This window comes from Rhineura floridana, chromosome 3 (genome assembly GCF_030035675.1).
Source record: "Rhineura floridana isolate rRhiFlo1 chromosome 3, rRhiFlo1.hap2, whole genome shotgun sequence".
In the NCBI taxonomy this organism is placed as follows: Eukaryota; Metazoa; Chordata; class Lepidosauria; order Squamata; family Rhineuridae; genus Rhineura; species Rhineura floridana.
This window is the reverse complement of record NC_084482.1, coordinates 152,449,273-152,467,553: the sequence shown is the minus strand read 5'-3', so window position 1 is coordinate 152,467,553 and position 18,281 is coordinate 152,449,273. Positions and strand designations below refer to the sequence as shown.

The window sequence follows — 18,281 nt, the reverse complement described above, 5'->3', positions numbered from 1 at the left end:
GCTTACAGCGCAATAATCCATTTAACACCGAAGGTGCCAGAACAGCATTTTTGTTCCTTCTATTTTTGTACACAGTTTCTGTGTATTAACAAAGGAGATAAAGAACTCTCCCTGAAATAAGACCACTATAGCAAGAAGCTGGAGGTAGAGGAGGAGAAGACTAATACCTGTGTAATAACCACAAGTTGAAATCAATACTGCATCATAGATGCATGCCACTTGTTAGTGATTTAGTATTGATCACAGCAGCTTACTTCACTATACCATATTATTCAGGTACTCCTTTATATAGCAAATGAACAAGGCAGGCCTGCCACATGTGATCTATAATGCTTCAGAATTTTTACTGTAGCTCTTCCAGTCTACGTTGTTGTTCTTCTTCAGGTTTAAATTCATGCTGAAATTAATTTCTACTTGGCTAAGTATCTTCTTTAGAATCCTGAGAATCCCAGCCTTCATTTAAAAAGCAAAAGCTTTCACATATAGTCAGTACTTACAAGGTGGAACTGTATATGTGTGAATGCACATTTGTGCCCAAACATGTATGAAATGACTACTTCTACCTCAACAGTTATTAATCTACTTCATCACTTTAATTGTTACTGAAATGCAAAAGAGATAATGGCTCTATTTACATAACTATGGTTTAGTGCTATATGAGTGAGCAGGAAGAAGCCACCAGAAGCCTCATACTTGCATGCTACTCCCTCCCCTCCCCTCTTTTTGCACGGCAGAGAGGAAAACTTCAGCAGAGTTTCGTTTCACTGTCTGTAAAACCTTGTTTTCTCTGGCCAGTTTTTAAACAAGCCAACTTCAAACCATGGTTTATGAAACCACAATTTGTGTTAAACCACAGTTTCCAATTCATACATAACAGTGACATTGTGGTTTAAAACACATTCTGATTAGTTTAAACAAGTTGATTTCGTGAACTATGGTTTAAAGTTGGCTTGTTTAAAAACCACCCAGAGTTTGTTTCAAATCAGGGATGGGGAACCTTTGTGCCTCCAGATCTTACTGAACTGCAACACCCGTCATCCCTAGCCAAGTTCCCTGGGGCTGATGGGAGTTGCAGTTCAGCAATATCTGAAAAGGCAAAGGTTCCCCACCCCTCTCTGATTCCTTCATATTGCCAAGCCTGGTTTCATGGAAAGTGGAACTGAATTCAGTCTAACTGATCCTTCAAACCAGCCTTTCCCAACCAGTGTGCCTCCGGATGTTGTTGGACCACAATTCCCATCTTTCCTGACCATTGGCAATGCTAGCTGAGGCTGATGGGAGTTGTGGTCAAACAACATCTGGAGGCACACTGGTTGGGAAAGGCTGCTCCAAACCATGTAGGAGATGAGGGGAGGGGAGCATGCAAGCCCAAGGTAGGAGGAGGGGAGCGGCCAAAGGTTCCAGCAAATCATTCGTACTCTTGCATGTGGCACTGAAGCATGGTTTAGCGTTATGTGAGAATTGGACCATCATTCCCAAATGTGTGAGAAAGGCTTCTTTTAAGAGATTCAAGTAATTGCTAGGGCATTTGCAAGCTCTGTCCTGATCATTCCCAACATAGTTGTTGTGGTGTGTTTTTTTTTTCATTGGACATGGAATGCCAATCTCTTTTCAGTCAATGCAGTGGAGTGGCTTGTACTCATACAGTAGGGCAATCCTTTATTTCCTAAGGGTATTCGATTTTCTCAGAATTTATGTAGGCCAATCCAGCCCTAAACCATCTACTTCACTTTGATCTGTTCTGTAGGAGTTGGGAATGAGCAGCACCACGTGACACTTCTGATTTTATTTATTGTCTTTACACTAGGAGGGGCTGTGACGTCCTTCCCTGGTTCTCCCTGTCAGGTTCCCACCTGCTTGTGGCTACTGCCTTTCACTAGGCACCACCAGGGACACCACCAGTCAGGACCGTCCTTTATATGGTTTCTCACTCCGCTCTAGCACAGATCTCACTAGATCCCACTGCTAGGCAGCACCACCAGTCACTTCCTGTAACCAATACTTCCAGAGACTTTGCCTCAGCCTCTCTATAGCTTGTTACTTTGTGACTGTGTGCCTTTGCTGTTCCTAATCCCCTTGTATCTTTATATATAAAGCATACAACTCTGGGTTGCTCTGGATACTTGACTTGTTACAATATCTCCCTTCACGCTGCCACCATTAGATACAGTTTCTGTTCAGCCTTGGTAATTACCTTGCCCTCCCTTCTGGTCTGTATATTCCCCCAGCCAATGATCAGGCCTTTGGTAAACCAAATAAGTATTTATTTACTAACAACAGGAAATAACAAGATTACTTTAAGAATGTTTCACAAGTGTATGGTTTCATATATGGTCACTCTTTATGTTTCTGTTCATATATATACTCTTTAAGTATCAGCCAAATACAATCCAAACTTCCCTCAGAACTCTGCCAACCAACCCTCACCAAACAACCTCACTCCAACCAACTTAACAACTTCTCCCCCTTAACCGACTCCTCCCTCTCATCACTCACAAACCTCCATTTATACCTTCAGCCAGCCAGCCACTCAGCCAATCATCATCCAGCATACTTCAGCTTCTCACCCATGTACTCCCCCTTTCTCCCTCAGTCAATTACCATACATCACCTAATAGACCCGCACTTACCATATTTACAGATGCTTAACCTACAGGAACATCACAGGGGCTCAAGCAGTTTTTCCTTTTTTGAGAGAGAGAGGCTCACTATAGTAGTAATGCTACTTAGCATTTATACAGCCTTTTTGAGAATTAAGAGCACTCTGTTTTACATTCATTCTGTAATCCTTGCTACAACCCTGTAAAGTGGGTCAGTATGAACCAACACGCTGCAGATCAGGAGTGGGCTGAGATGAGAGGTAGTGGCTTTTTAAAAGCCAAATAGTGAGGGTCGTGAAGTTAGAACCAGAGTTTTCACAACTTGCACATTTAGCCAATGTGCGTCGATCCTTTCTGGTTTTAGCATTTCTAGACTAGGGTACGTTATGGGAGAGATCAAGAGTGAACAGTGTCTTACCCCAAAATTCATGCTAAATGACTATAAACTGCCTGTTTGTTTCCTGCTGTCTACCCACTCTAGATGTTGGTTCCCTAGGATATCCTTCAGGCATAATAGTTCTGTTTAAAAGGTTAATCTAGAAATAACTGAGCAGTTGTATACAGTCACTGGGTAAGATATGTTAGTGTTTTTCAAATGTCCATGATCAGCCCAATAGATGTCACAATGGAACAGGAGTGGGGAACCTGAGGCCCTCCATATGTTGTTGGATACCAACTCCCATCATCCCATACCATTTGACATGCTAGCTGGGGCTGATGGGAGTTGGAGTCCAGCAACATCTGGAGGGCACCATTTTTATTTATTTATTTATTTATTAAATTTATATACCGCCCGACTAGCGATAGCTCTCTGTGTTGAGTTCCCCATTTTTTTCTTTTTTCTTTTACATTTTATTTCTTCTTTGCCATACAAATATCAGAACAGTATAAAACAATACATAACACACAACAAAAGAAAGAGTTCCCCGTTTCTGATCTAGAAGCAGTTTTGTATTCACTAACCATATCAAGATGCATAATTTAATACCAGCATCTTAAGATGGATGTGAATGTCACTGAAGAGTCTCCCTAAAGGGAACCATTCTTGTTTGTCTACCTACACATGTAATCTGTTTGTTTAACTTATAGAGGTGTGGCAGTGATGTCCATAGAACCTGCCTTTTTTATGCATATGCCCAGTTGCATCACTACATGTTGTCAGACACTGAAACTCTACCCAAATCTTTAGCTGTGTGTGGTGTATGATCATATGTATTGATTCAGCAGAATATGTGAGCAATCTATGGTCTTGTGAAAGTCGCACTGAAAACCAAATAGCTAGATGTGGAAAATGACAAGTAAGAATTTGTCTCTGGCTATCAGGATGCATATTTGGCCAGCAGGATATCTCTTTCCCTGATATTTCTCCCCATCAGTGAAGTCATAAATCTATCCCTCAAGGTACATGCCAATCTTTTACACAGGTCCTAAAACATGAAAGCAGTGATGGAAGCAATCCGTGAGCTTTGTGGAAAAACCTTCTACTTGTTTTTCTGTGGCCAGAGCTTTTCAAAGAAGGAAAATGTTATTCTTCGCAATCTATTCTACCCCTAAAATAAACAATCTATGCCTCATTTTTTCCCTAACATTTGCATTTAAGAGAGGGCTGGAATCATCCTGTTATATTATGATAGACTTGAATTTTAAAAATTATCCCCAGGTAACTGTCTCTTCCCCCCCCCCCGAGAATGTCCATATAGTGTTCAGGATTCTATACTTTAGATTTTTTTTTTTTGCCTCTTCCAGTCTCTTCCAAGCCAGGGACTTGTGTGAAGGTGCTGACGATTGAGCCCCCAGGTAACTCACGGCTGCAGGAAGACCTGGCTCTGCTAGCAGACTGCGCCCTGCCAGCCAAACTCAGGGTAGGAAGTTTTGATTTTCCCCCCTCTTCCTGCTGGGTCCTCCCGGTTGATTCGGCAGGAGTCCTGCACTTCTGATTTTGTTCTGGTTGGCTGTCTTCTTTAGGCCTTGCAATTGCCACTCAGTTGCTGTTGAGCATTGACAGCTGCTGTTTCCAAAGTAAGGGCACCAGTCCTGCTGGATTTCCTTACAATTAGTCTTTTCTGCTCCCTTCCTTTAGAACTCATGTTGCTGTGGGAAAAAGGAGATTGTGGTGTGGCATATCTTCATGGGAACATCCCATGCTATTTTGCACTTTGTCGGAGAGAGAGGGGTTATCCCTGTGAGGCGTCCTTCCCTGGCTCTCCCTGTCAGGTTCCTACCTGCTCGTGGTTACTGCCTGTCTCTAGGCACCACCAGGGACTCCACCAGTCCGGACCGCTCTCTCTTATGATTTCTCTCCCCGCTCTAGCACAGATCTCAACAGATCCCCCTGCTAGGCAACCACCAGTAACGTCCCAATACTAGTATTCCCAGAGACTCTGAATACTGGTATTGTTATTCTCTTCACCGCTGCCACCATTTGTTACAGTTCCCCTTCAGCCTTGGTCATTACCTTACCCTCCCTTCTGGTCTGTGAAACCCCAGCCAAGGATCAGGCCTTTGGTAAACCAAATTAAGTATTTATTACAGATAACAAAGCTAACAAGATTAACAATATTTCTTCTTAAGGCACATAAGCATATGGTTTTACTCAATACTAATCCGAACTCCGCCTCCCGCCTTCTTCACTCTCTCCTGGCAAACAACTCTCTAAACCCCACCAAGCAATCCACTCTTTCTCTTCTCCCCCCCAGATTCCACAATTCACCACCTCACATTCCCCCAGATTTACCTGTCATCCTTTCATTTATACTGTCAGCCATTTTAAACATTCAGCCAATCATCAAGCATTCTATTGCCCATTCACTCCCCCTCCTCTTTCACTACTTACCATGTATACTCTAAACAACCAGCACTTACCATATATACACTAATATATAGGAACATCACAATCCCCACCCCCAATTTTTTAAAATAGTTGCTGGGTCAGCCTGCCTTGCTGTTTCTGGGCTACACACACTCTCACAGCCTATTATTTTCCTGTAGTTTGTAGCGGAAGGGGGGATGACAACTGCCATGCCTTGTTTGGTCCCTGAAGTGGTAGCCATCGCTTTATTTTGCTCATGGAAATCCAACATTCTGTGGCCTTTCTCCATGAAGGAATACTCTGCAACTGACTTGTCAGCCTTCTGTAACAGTCTGGCCAAATGTTCCTCGCTGTCCCAATTTTCAGGAATGTCTTAGAAAAGGCACATGAAATGTAGTCACACTTATGGTGAGCATTAATTGTTAGTATTGCATGCTCATACAATTTTATTATAGAGGCCTCAACCTGTGGCTGAAAAGTCTCATTGTTAATTTCATGGGGGGAAAGTGTTTCTAGCCTTTAACGATATGGAGACAATAGAGTAGGTAGGGGAGATAAGGGTGTGTAGCATTTATTGTGATTTTTTGACATTTGAGGTTTTGAGTGCCAGATTATGTGCTAACTTACTGTTCCCTCATGCAACATGCTTGTTCTTTATGGTTGTAAAAATTGCCACTTCACACATTACAGCATGCCGCAGCTCATGAATACATGAGTGCTGTTGTGCTTAGGCTTTCTGTTGCACATTCTCAGATTTCAAAATGAACCATAGGGAAATGTTCACACACACACACACCCATGTAAGCTGATTTCAGACGAGTACCCAGTGGGGAGATGCCAGAGTTCTGTTTCAGATGTGCGGCAGAAAACAGACACTTGTCCATTTGCCACATGTAAAGTGAAGCCCCAGGTGCTGACAATCTATGACTGCATGGGGACTGTACTGATCAGTGCCTTAGTTTTTTTCTCCCTCCCTCCCTCTCCCTCTCCCCTCTTCCCTCTCCCTCTCTCTCTCTCTCCCTCTCTCTCTCTCTGTGTGTGTGTGTGTGTGTGTGTGTGTGTGTGCGCGCGCCAATCATATTTTCCTTCACTTGAAATTGTTTCTCATCTTTGTTTTTTGGATCTGTAACAAAAGTAAACTAACAAACATGGTCCTCATTTTAAGGAGTTTCTATGACTGTGAACATTCTAATAAAACTTACTGCTTCTGCTGCCCCTTTCAGAAATGCATGGTGAAACAAACATGCCCACTTCACAGCTTGTTCTAAACATATTTTCATTCAGATTACCTTGGACATATTTTTTTGGTTTATCTTCTTGGTTTCAGAACAGCTATGCATGTAATTAGCTGATTTGGTTAACTATAGTTCAGGCAACCTGGGAGTGGGCCATAGAATCAAACACTCCCTTTGCTGCTCTCTCCTTTTGGGAACCCAGATTCCTTTCTTCTCTGCCCTTCCCCCCAAAAAGCTTAAGCATGGTTGAAACTGGTTTCAGAAACTGGGTTAGGCAGAACCTTAGTAATGTTGTGTAACAAAATGTTGGTTAATGATATAACAGCTAACTATGGCTAAGACCAGTGGAGGAATTTGTGTTCCAGAAGGGAGAGAAAGAGAGAATGAAGATAGTTTCTTGCAGTGCTGTCTCAATTGCTTAACCATGGTTAAGAAATTGGTCATATTGCATGTGCAGCTACTCTCAAAACAGTCAACTTCCCCCCTCCTCTTTTCTCTTAAAAACAACAGCAGCATTGGGTATAGTATTCCCTGTAACAGGATAATAGTTGGTTTTGGCACTTTATATGTATATATATAAAGTTTGTTTCTCTACTGTGCTGAAATATCGAATGGACAAATTTGGCAGTTCGGAATTAAGGGTACCCCTCCCCCCTTTTTAAAGCTTGCTTTCAGGAGGTTTTGGTACCTGCCCATGTTATCATGTTTCCTCAAGATTAGTCATTAAATATGTAGTGTTTGTGCGTTAATCCTCACTGTCCAAAACAACAGGAACAAGTAGAGAAAGCTGCTCTTTGTCCGTCAGATTTTATACAATAAATGAAAGTGTTTAAATTATAATTTATGGCAGCTGTGAATATCGTATACAATTTGGGCTCAAGCTATAATCTAGTGCGGCTTAATGTAGACTTCTACAATTCACTTACTATCCATTTAAAAACAAAACTTTCTAAACCCAATTAGCTGAATTTTACTGTGTTAGCCCAAGTTGTATAGTTGTTTTTCAGAGCCAATCAGTAGCAAAACACCATGGTGGTAAAATTCGACACTGAAATCTCCAAACCATCTTTTCTGTTCCTTACCCCCTATTCTACAGTTATATGATATTAGCCAAATAGGTGTAAATGTATTTAATTTGCTACATATTGGCAGAACCTTTGACACAATATACAAATTGCTCTCTGAAAACGGCTTGAGGACAGTTGTTGTTAGGATGCAACCACGCTGGTCCCTGTAATTATAGCATGTTTAATGGGCTTACAGTGAGCCCCTGCTTTGGTGTAGTCCCCCTCTCTACTGTGGTACCTTGTCTTATTTTAATAGTTTTAGTTTTGTAATACAGAGACATGATGGCTGTCAAGATCCCCAACCCACATGCACCGCCCTAAAGTTATCTCTCCCTCACCATCCGTAGCCACACTTTTTCAGGCTTTCCCACCCCTTTGGCAAACAAACATATTTTACAAATATGTAAAATAAAAGTGGGAGGGGAGAGAAGGGAGGAAAGGAAGGGAACAAGGGGAAAGGCCATAGAACATCTGCAGTGGTAGAACATCTGCTTTTCATGCAGAGGATTCTAGGATCAATCCTGGCCATCTCCAGGTAGGGCTGAGAGGGACTCCTGAAGAGCCACTGTCAGTCAGTTTAAACAGGACTAAGCTTGGTGGACCAATGATCTCGCTCAGTATAAAGCCAGGAAGTCAGATTTTGACTGAACATCAGGGCAAACTTGTGACAATGGAACCAACTACCTAGGGAGGTGGTGGGCTCTCCAACACTGGAGGCATTCAAGGGGTAGCTGGACAGCCACCTGTCAGGTATGCTTTAGGTTGGATTCCTGCTTTGAGCAGGGGGTTGGACTTGATGACCGTAGAGGCCCTTTCCAACTCTACTGTTCTATGACTCTATGAAGGCAGCTTCCTATGTTGCTATGTAAGATGACGGTTTTATTTCCCCTTGCAAATCTGGATTAACCACCCAAAAGTTTCAGGAATTTGAATCAAATAATTTTCTCACACTCTTGCTCATGCTTCCCATCTAGTGCTACTAATAAGACTGCCTCCAGTATGTATTCGGCATGGAGCTTTTCCTTGATCAGAGGATAAAGAGGGGGAAATGAGTCTTTCCTTATCTGCTTTTAAGTAAAATTGTGGCTGAGAGAGGGGTAGCCCTGTGCTAACAACCTGCTAGGGTTGAGCAAAAACCAGTTGGAGGGGACCGGTTTCAAAAACATTTTTGTAGATGTGAGATGAGCCCCTTTTTTGGCAATTGAGGGAGGTAGGGATGTTCTACCTGCATTATTCTGGTATAAGCAATTGCAAAGCAATGCTGTTGTCTCCCATGCCTTTTAAAAAAAAACCTGTTCACTGTGCTGAATGTGAGCACTGCCTTCCCTTCTTTCTCTCTCTGTGTGTGTGTGTGTGTGTGTGTGTGTGTGTGTATGTGAGAGAGAGAGAGAGAGAGAGAGAGAGAACAAATAGCATATATTGGCTCTCTCCCTCCATGCTAGCTGGGGCTGATGGGAAGTGTATTTTAAAGCATCTGGTTGGGGAAGGCCGGCATACATGTGTCTGTGTGTTCTTTCCCGTTTTAAAACACTCCTGTACCATAAAGTTTGGAGACTGGCTGACAACACTTACAAAAACATCTCTGATAAAGATTTGTTTATTTATTTATTATTAAGATGTTGGATACACATGTGGAATGTGGGCGTTTGCACACTTTTTTGAGTCTTCCCTTATTTCAGTGTTGTAAAGTGTATTAAAAGTCTGTAATAGTTTTGAAAGAGTGTCTGTTTTGTGGGGGAGGGGAGCAGGGAGATAACTATGTGCTCCAGCCAGCACATTCTTACAGACATGAGAACCTATCCATAACAGACTGCAGCTTTTTTAAAAGGAAGATTATTCACTAATAGGCTGCGGTTTAAGAACATACCTATAGCCCACAGCTATTTCTATCAAACTTTAAAAAGCAGGGAAATTGGGCAGCTATAGTGAATGCACTAGGGGAGCAGGAGACCTGACCTCCTCTCTGAGATACTGGACTGCCCTACAAATTTGTCAAAATGCAAACACAATTTGGGTTGGTCTTTCACAGTCCAATCCACTTCCTGTGTAGCTTGGAAGAATTTGGTAACATGTGCCTCTGAGCATATGGTGTGTGGTGGCAACACCTGCTATCTCCAGAGATAGAGAATTATATTTTTGTATGTTTGCTGGTGTTCTTCTTACTTTACTTCTTTCCTGTCTTACTAATGTTTCTACAGAGAATCTGAACGAGAAAAGTTTATTTCTCTCATTATTCATCCTAGAAATCTGTGTCAAATTTATTTTTATTAATTTCAAAGCCTTTTTATTGGTCAGTGTCATATGATGGTGAAGACAGCATTTTTTTGTGTTTCAAATTGGAGGTTATGTTCTATTTTTATTTTGGATGCATTAACAGTGGAATCTGAAACTGCAGTTTGATGTAAAATCAGACTGATTCCAATATGTTGCTCCTTCAGCAATGACTCTAGCTGTTGGAAAAAAGAGGATGCATGTTTTCAGCCTGCTATGTTTAAACCACTTCGTTGAAGGCAAGGTCAATTAAAAACATAGGGCACACCTACAATATATTTCACTCCCACTGTTTTATCTTGTGCAAATTGAGACACTGAGGTCCACTGGAGACTATTCTGCAGAGGTCAGTGCCATTATTCCACAATTATGTTTGGAGTTTTTTTAGTGTAAATTTTGCTCTACTTCACGTATTCACAGAAATAGAAAAAAAGAAAATGATTTCCTATAGGAAACATCGCTAAAATTGCAAAGGAAATCAGACATATTCAAAGTGACCATCTGAACTATATCAACTGTCTGAATAATGTTGCTTCCTCCCTGCTAAAACAAGATCAGCACAGCACATGTCTTCTTTCTATTATTTGGGCTGATTGCAGGTGTTGCCACCACTGCCCATATACTCAGAGGCATGTTACCAAATTGTTCCAAGCTACACAGGAAGTGGATTGGACTGTGAAAGACCAACCCAAATGGTGTTTGCATTTTGACCAATTTGTAGGGCGGTACAATATCTCAGAGAGGAGTTCAGGTCTCCTGGTCCCCTGGTGCATTCACTATAGCTGCCCAATTTCCCTGCTTTTTAAAGTTTGATAAAAATAGCTGTGGGCTATAGGTATGTTCTTAAACCGCAGCCTATTAGTGAATAATCTTCCTTTTAAAAAAGCTGCAGTCTGTTATGGATAGGTTCTCATGTCTGTAAGAATGTGCCGGCTAGAGCACATAGTTATCACCCTGCTCCCCACCCCCACAAAACAGGAAGGGATTGCAAGGGGATGGGGATGAGGAGGGAGGGGCAAAGGAAAGGGGAGGGAAGGGGCAAGAGGGAGGGGATAGGAGGGAGGAGAAGGGAGGGAGGGTAGATTTGATCATTTGCATATTTTCTGAGTTCAATGGGATTTATTTCTATGCAATCATGTTTGAAAATGGAAATGGACTGCCTTCAAGTCGATCCCCACCTATGGCAACCCTTTGAATTGGGTTTTCATGGTAAATGGTATTCAGAGGTGGTTTCACCATTGCCTTCCTCTGAGGCTGAGAGGTAGTTACTGGCCCAAGGTGACCCAGTGAGCTTCATGGCTGTGTGGGGATTTGAACCCTGGTCTCCCAGGTCATAGTCCAACACTGACCCAGGGTAGGGACGGGGAGGAGATTGGGTGAGTGAGCATTGGGCAGAAGGGAAGCCTCTTTTCTTTCCAAAAGGAAAACATTGTGAACAGTATCATTCTTTTTCAGAGTTTTCCCCACCTTTTTCTACAGCAGGCACATGTAGCCTCCCACCCAAATTTAAACCAAAGCTTTCCCTGGCCACATCCACACCAGGCCTTTATTTTACTTTGGACAGTCATGGCTTCTCTCACAGAATCCTGGGAAGTGTAGTTAGTGAAGGGTGCTGAGAGTTGCTAGGAGACGCCCTGTTCCCCTCACAGACCTTCAATCAGAGTGGCTGACTGTTAAACCATTCTCTCAGGGGAATAGGAGACTCCTCTCAGCACCCAGGATTCTCTGAGGGAAGCCATGACTGTCTCAAGTGAAATCAAAGTCTGGTGTGGGTAGGGCCCCGATTAGGCAAGCCTAGCAGCTGTGAGTCTGGCTTTTAGAATTCTGACGGTTCTTACTGCGCATGCCCCCACGTTATCATAGGCTGCCAGCCAAAATTTATTAAATTAATTAAAAATCAGTCAGGCATTTTTTAAACTTTTAAACTGCAGAAGATGAAGGTCAGCGTATGGGGCAAGGTCAGTATTAGGATTACATGTACTCTGTGAATATGGCTGATTTTTAATGAATTTCAACAGATTATGAGAACTCTCAGAGAAAAAAGTCCAAAAGGGCTCTGGGGTTTTTTTCTCTCTTTTTAGACTTCGAACTCTATTCTCTCTGATTATTTTGTGTATCGCCATGAAAATTGAGAGGGTTGTTAAGCGTTTCTGAGTTCAGAACTATGAGTTTGGTAAGGTTTTGTTTTGAAATGAGCTTATGGGAAGCATCAGAATGGCATGGGGGGTATTTTCAATTTAACATTGAGGAATGTGAAAAACCCATGCTGGCTATAGTGTACAGCCACTCTCGTGGCTGTATAATTATGTCCTGTACTTACTCTCTTGATGTAATAAAGCCGGGAATCAAGATGGAAGTGAAGCAGAATCACTAAATTCTGTGTGTTTTAGAGAGAGAGAGACATGCTGCAGGGAATCTTTGCCAGTTTTCCCTGGGTTTCTCCTCTGCACTTAAATACTGGAAGTTCTTCATAGGATGTGGGTTCTTTGAGGGCTAGACTAGAAGCCACTTCCCACCCTCCCTATTTTTTTTGTTATTATTTTCCCTCCATAGGGAATGTCTGCTTTTCCTCCTCTTTCATTAACTGGCCATAGACCTCTTTGCTACTAGTCAGTTAAGGAAATGTGTTCTCAGTCACGTGTGTCTGCACAGACTCTGGCTATGGTTTGGGTGATCATATCTTGGCGGAGATATGAATGAGCCTTGTGCAATGAATTCCCTTCTCAGCACACCACAGTTAACCCCATAAGTCTTCAATTAACCACAGTATCCCATTAGATCTGAACCTGAAAACTATAGTTACAGTTTGGGAACCAGACAGGAACTTAAACTAAAGCCGTTTTTTAAACCTTGCAATCATAGTTTCCTACTTCAGCTGCATTGGGAAATAATGGTTAATTGAAGACATGGGGTTAATTGCAGTAAACCAGAAACTGAATGCATGACAACAGAGTGGGCAGGCAAAAGGCTTGTCTGTGTCATGTGTTCTTGCTCTTTTTGCTGAGTTGGTTGTCCAAATGCATCCCCTGCTTTACAAAATGTTGTTAATGTCAGTTATTGGAACTTATGAAAGTTGCCACAACTGCAGCACTTAGATGTCTAGAATAGTGAGACTTTTGAGAGTACTTTAGGATTCATTTCTTTGATATAGAGGAATGTTTCTATCTGGCATCCTAACTATACAGCTGGTTTCTAATGGCTGCATTAGAGGGATCCTAATAGAGAAGGAGAAATAACAGAATTTCTTTGTGTGTGTTTGTACATGTGTAGGTAGGCTTTGGAGAGTTGCCTTTTGACAGCACTGACAACTTTAGCAGCTGTCCTGATGTTTGTTTCCGGGTGGCACAATACAATTTCTTGTGTCACAAGGTATGTACTCATATTTACTTAATCTACCAGGGTAGTCTTTTTACTTGCATTCTCCAATATGACAGATCTGCACACTGTGTTCTGCAAGGAAGGAATGATACTCCTATTTATATATACTATGTGACTCTTAGTCCACCTTTCCACTCCATGAGGAGCACCCAAGGCAGCTTACAATATTTTTTTAAAACCAAGTATTTTAATGTTAAATTGGGGTGGGGGTGGGCAACTCCACTGCAAATCATGAGCAATTCCTGATCCTTCTCTAGTAAGTGACATGTACAGCACAATCCTGTGTGTGCCTGCTCAGAAGTAAGCTGCCATTAGTTCTGTGGAACTTAGGCCCTGGTATGTTTGCTTGGGATAGTGCAGCAAAACCTTAATTTGAAAGTGGTCATTTGCTGAATCCCTTTAACCAGCATAGTAACAAGATTACTGAGGGAAGGGACTAGATCTACAACACATAATCATTAGTAAGCAAATAAACCTTTTAAATTTTTAATCCAGCAGAGTTTTGTAATAATGTTGAAAGATGTACTGTAGTGCTAAATAAATGTCCAGTATCTCTTGGAACTGATTGGCATTAAATGTTTCTGCATGACTACTTTTCTCAGCTGCACAACTGCAGTTGTGTGTGACACTGAAGACACCAAGTAGAGATTAGCAGCTGCTTGAAATGGAGCCTCCACCTGAAAATGAGACTCTCACTGCATGCTTTTTCATGTATCCAGGTCTACTAAATGGGCTAATGTGAGCCACCAGTAACTGTTATGCTACGGTTGGCAAGTCACAATTTCATGTATACATATGTAACTGTGGAAAGGAAGAAATCGGTAACATGAAGCAATTTCTCAGTGTGAGAGTGTGTTTCCATTGTCAAGACCAAGGTGTTTGTACTAGTGTACAAAGCCCTAAGCAACAAGAACCTAAAAGAGCACCTCCTCCCAACAGCAACTATCTCAGCCCTCTGATTCGTGGTGGTGCCACCACTGGGGCAGCCCGGTTGGCATTATCCCATGGTAGGGCCTTCTTGGTGGCAGTTCCCTGTTTGTGGAATGCCCTTTTTGGTGGAGTGTGTCTGTCTTCCTCATTTTTAAATTTCAGGAGGAATTTTAAAAGTTTCCTGTTTACTCAGGCATTGATGGCTGAAAGGTACCATTCCTGGCAACCTTGAAAATAATAACTGTGAGAGTAGGTGATTTTTTAAAAGACGTTTTAATTGTTTTTAAATGTTTTAAACATTGTATTTTATTTTATTTTTAATTGTATTGTTTTATCACTGATGCGTTTGCTGCCCTGGGCTCCTTTGGGGAAAGGGGTGAGGCATAAACTTAATAAATAAAAATAAATTGTCTCAAATTCTTGATACTCCTTAGGAGTTGGGGGGGTGTCAATAGAAATACTGCACATCAGATTGCTCCCAGACCACTTCCTGGCCCTACTGCTTGCCTCTTTAGCCGTGGCGATTCCTGTTTTCTTCTCTACTTGCAGGCATTCTTCTGTGGCCGCAGTGACTATTTCAAAGCCCTCCTAGAGGATCACTTCTCTGAAAGTGAGGAGCTGCAAACCCAACCTAGTATCCCTGTAGTGACTCTTCATAACATTTCGGAGGAAATCTTCATTAGGGTCCTCTACTACATCTATAGTGATGACACAGAGGTGAGTCTGGACTCTTCACTCTTTTTTGAGCATAGTCTGCTTCTAGACCATTCTTTTGAGCAAGGATTGCTATGATCCTAGGAGAAAATTAGAAGTGTCAGAATTGGCATCATATGGTTACAGAGTATTAAGCTTAGCTAATATGGCCTATCCATTTGTAGGTGTCCCAACCATGGGATAAAGGATTATCCTGTCTTTCCCTGTCCAGTCTATGGGAACATCCTGTTGCCTATTGATATATCACTGAAATTAGTTGTGCAGCAGCCCCTTGTTGTTTCATTAAATCATTACCCTCTTTTCTTGCCTCTTCTGGTACGTCTTACAAACATCAAATAAAATGCTTGCATTTTATTTGAGGCTAGAAGTGGACTCTATTTACAGTACTCTAGTACAGCCACCATAAATGACCATAAAGAACCACCAGGCACAAAAAATCTTCTCTAAAGTCAACATGTCTTTCCTACTGACTGGATTCATGCCCGATGTAGTTTATTTTTCTGATGTCAGCAGGGAGTGCTTATCTGAGGAACTCTTGACAGCACTAGAATGCATAGGACAATTTGCCACTAGAGGGCAGAGCCAATACACAGTTAATAAATTGGCTGAACTATTTTCTTCTATTTGTACTGCAGTTTGTCTCATTCAGAACAAAAGGTGTGGTGTCACTTTCCCCTAAAAGTCCCAATTTAGATTGAATACTGAAATTTGTGAATCCTGCACCTGTTGCACAGTGGTTTTAACAGGAGTGGATACTTGAGGAGTTATTGAGCATGTGTCCTGAAGAGTAGCAGGTTATGCAAATGTAGTGGATGTGAAACTGCAGGGGGGTGTCCATGCTGTCAAAATGGTTACAGATATTTGCGTGTTGGCATCTCTTTCCATGATACAGAACTTTTGGTCACTGAAATAAGTGTTGCCACCGTCAACATCAGCAGTTCATTGTGGTGCCATCTAAGCACATGACTGGTAAATCTGTAGAGAAAGGAACACAGCAGCAAGAGGAATTTGAGATGAGGCCATCACTAAAAGAATGACTTGTTAATATCCTGAGAAGCAAATATGCATTAACCAATTTTGGCCACAATCTTCCATCAGCTACAGGAGTGACAGGTGGAGTGGGAAGTGGTAACCTCATTCCCAAGGAAATTGTATCCTTTTCATGCAGTGAGCAAGCCCCAACTCACTGCTCTGAGCTCAGAAATGCAACAACACACTGGAAAGAAAGAACCCTTTTAGAACTGAAAAATAGCTGCTGCTTTCCTTCTCCTCCAGTGCATTTTAGACATTGGCTGACTCTCCTTGATAGCTACCCGTTGCCTTGTTTTGAGTGTCATTCCTTAGAGTAGGGATAGGGAACCTGTGGCCCTCCAGCTGCTGTTGGATCCCAACTCTAATTATCCCAGACCATTAGCCTTGCTGGCTGAGGCTGATGGGAGTGGGAATTCAATAACATCTGAAGGGCTATAGGTTTCCCACCCCTGCCTTAGAATAACAATGAGTACTCTTACATTGTACTCTCAAAAAACAAAAAGGAGAGGAAGAGTAACCTTTTTCTAGTACCAAGCTCATTTAGTTATTGTTGGAGTCTTACCCCCAAATCAATTGCATCTGGAAGGGATTTCACACTCTAGGGATTTGGGATACTATTTTCTATAGGATAGAATGTTGTGGGAGCACATTTTGTTCAGTGGAACGCTCTCTGGGACCGTGTATCTTCTCTTGTTCCTTTGATCTGTCTTCCTGCAGGGCAAGAAATGAAGCTGCCAACCAAGCCATCTGTCCTTGTTTTCCCGTAGTTAGTTAAGGAATTCTTGAAACAATTACCTTCTTTTTGACATCACCCTCATCCCTTTCTTTAAAACTTAGTGAAGTTAATTTTAACACTTCTGAAGTGTAGCTTTGCTGCTCTTGGGTAATTGCACACTTTGCATGTGGACTACTACTAGACTTAATTGCATTTCAGATATTACTATTATTTACCAGCCCTTGGGGTCCTATGGGTGGCTCATGACAATTTGAAATACAATATTAAAAACAGTTTAAAACAAATTGGTCACAACAATAGGGTGGGTCCTAAAAATATTTCAAGTATCGAAGGCCAAGGTAAAAACAAAGTGTGTCTTCAGCATACGATGAAAAGTGTATAACGAAGATTTCAGACGCACCTCTATGGGGAGGGGATTCCACAACTTAGGGGCTACCACAGAGAATGCCCTCTCTGGGGTTGTAAACCCCCCCAAAACTTCTGAGGGTGATGGAACTACCAAGAGGGCCCCCTCTGGTGATCTTAACACCCAAGAGGATCTAGGAAAGGAGGTGGTCTTTCAGATATTTGGGGCCTAAGTAATTTAGGGATTTAAAACACTAATGTGAGCACCTTAAGTTGGGCCAGAAAACAAACTGGCAAGCAATGCAGCTGTTTTCCCCCCTATGGTTTATTTTATGTACACTGCTTAGAAATGCTAATGATTAAGCAGTATATAAATATCTTAATTTTTTTTTTAAACGGGTTATAAATGTTCTAAATGGAACCCCAGCCAGTAATGTGGCCCCTACATTTTGGAGTAGTTGAAGTTTCAGAGTCTTCAACGGCAGCCCCACGTAGAGGACATTGCAGTAATCCATCCTAGAAGTTACCAGAACAGAGTGCAGTAGCAAAGTCATCTCTGTCAAAAAGAGACCTACAGCTGACAAACTGGCCAGAGCTGGAAATAGGCATTCCTAGACATTGAGACAACCTGAGCCTCCAGTGACAGTGTTGGATCCAGGAATACCCCCAAACTGTGGGCCTGCTCTTTCTAGGGGAGTGCAATCCTGTCCAGAACAGGCAGTCTCCCCTATATGTTCAGTACCTCAGATTCACAGTTCAGACGGTATGAAAATCTCCTCCGGTGCCCCGCTTGGAAGCAGGATTTCTTTTTGTTTCTGTATTCATGCATTACATGCAGTAACATCCAGACTAGTGTTTGTGAGAATGCCCTTCAAGAATGCCCAGAAATTTCGGCACTTCCAGGAAGGGCGACTTCGCTTGTGCCTGCTTTTGAGACGGGCTCCCGCCTCAGAAGAAGCTTTTTCAGATATAAATCAGTCAGAACATTTTTTTTTTGACTGATGAAATTTCTCCCGGGCAGGGAGAAACGTAGAGATCAACCTCAAAAGCCTGTTTTTGTTGGGAGGACTGGATTTCATTAATTTATGAGAAAAGGTCCAGCCAGCAATGCCGGACGGACTTCCGAACAAGCTCTATCTGATTAATGCGACACGTTTATCTTTT

General features: G+C 42.0%; 1 protein-coding gene across 1 annotated transcript in view; it reads left to right on the top strand.

Moving 5' to 3' along the window:
- ABTB1 (ankyrin repeat and BTB domain containing 1) overlaps window positions 1–18,281 on the top strand; it is a 70,041-nt gene that overhangs the window by 26,901 nt on the left and 24,859 nt on the right. Inside the window, exons 8-10 of the mRNA XM_061618372.1 lie at window positions 4,347–4,462; window positions 13,253–13,351; window positions 14,840–15,007. Coding sequence (XP_061474356.1) covers window positions 4,347–4,462; window positions 13,253–13,351; window positions 14,840–15,007 — 383 coding nt within the window. The remainder of the gene's footprint in view (window positions 1–4,346; window positions 4,463–13,252; window positions 13,352–14,839; window positions 15,008–18,281) is intronic.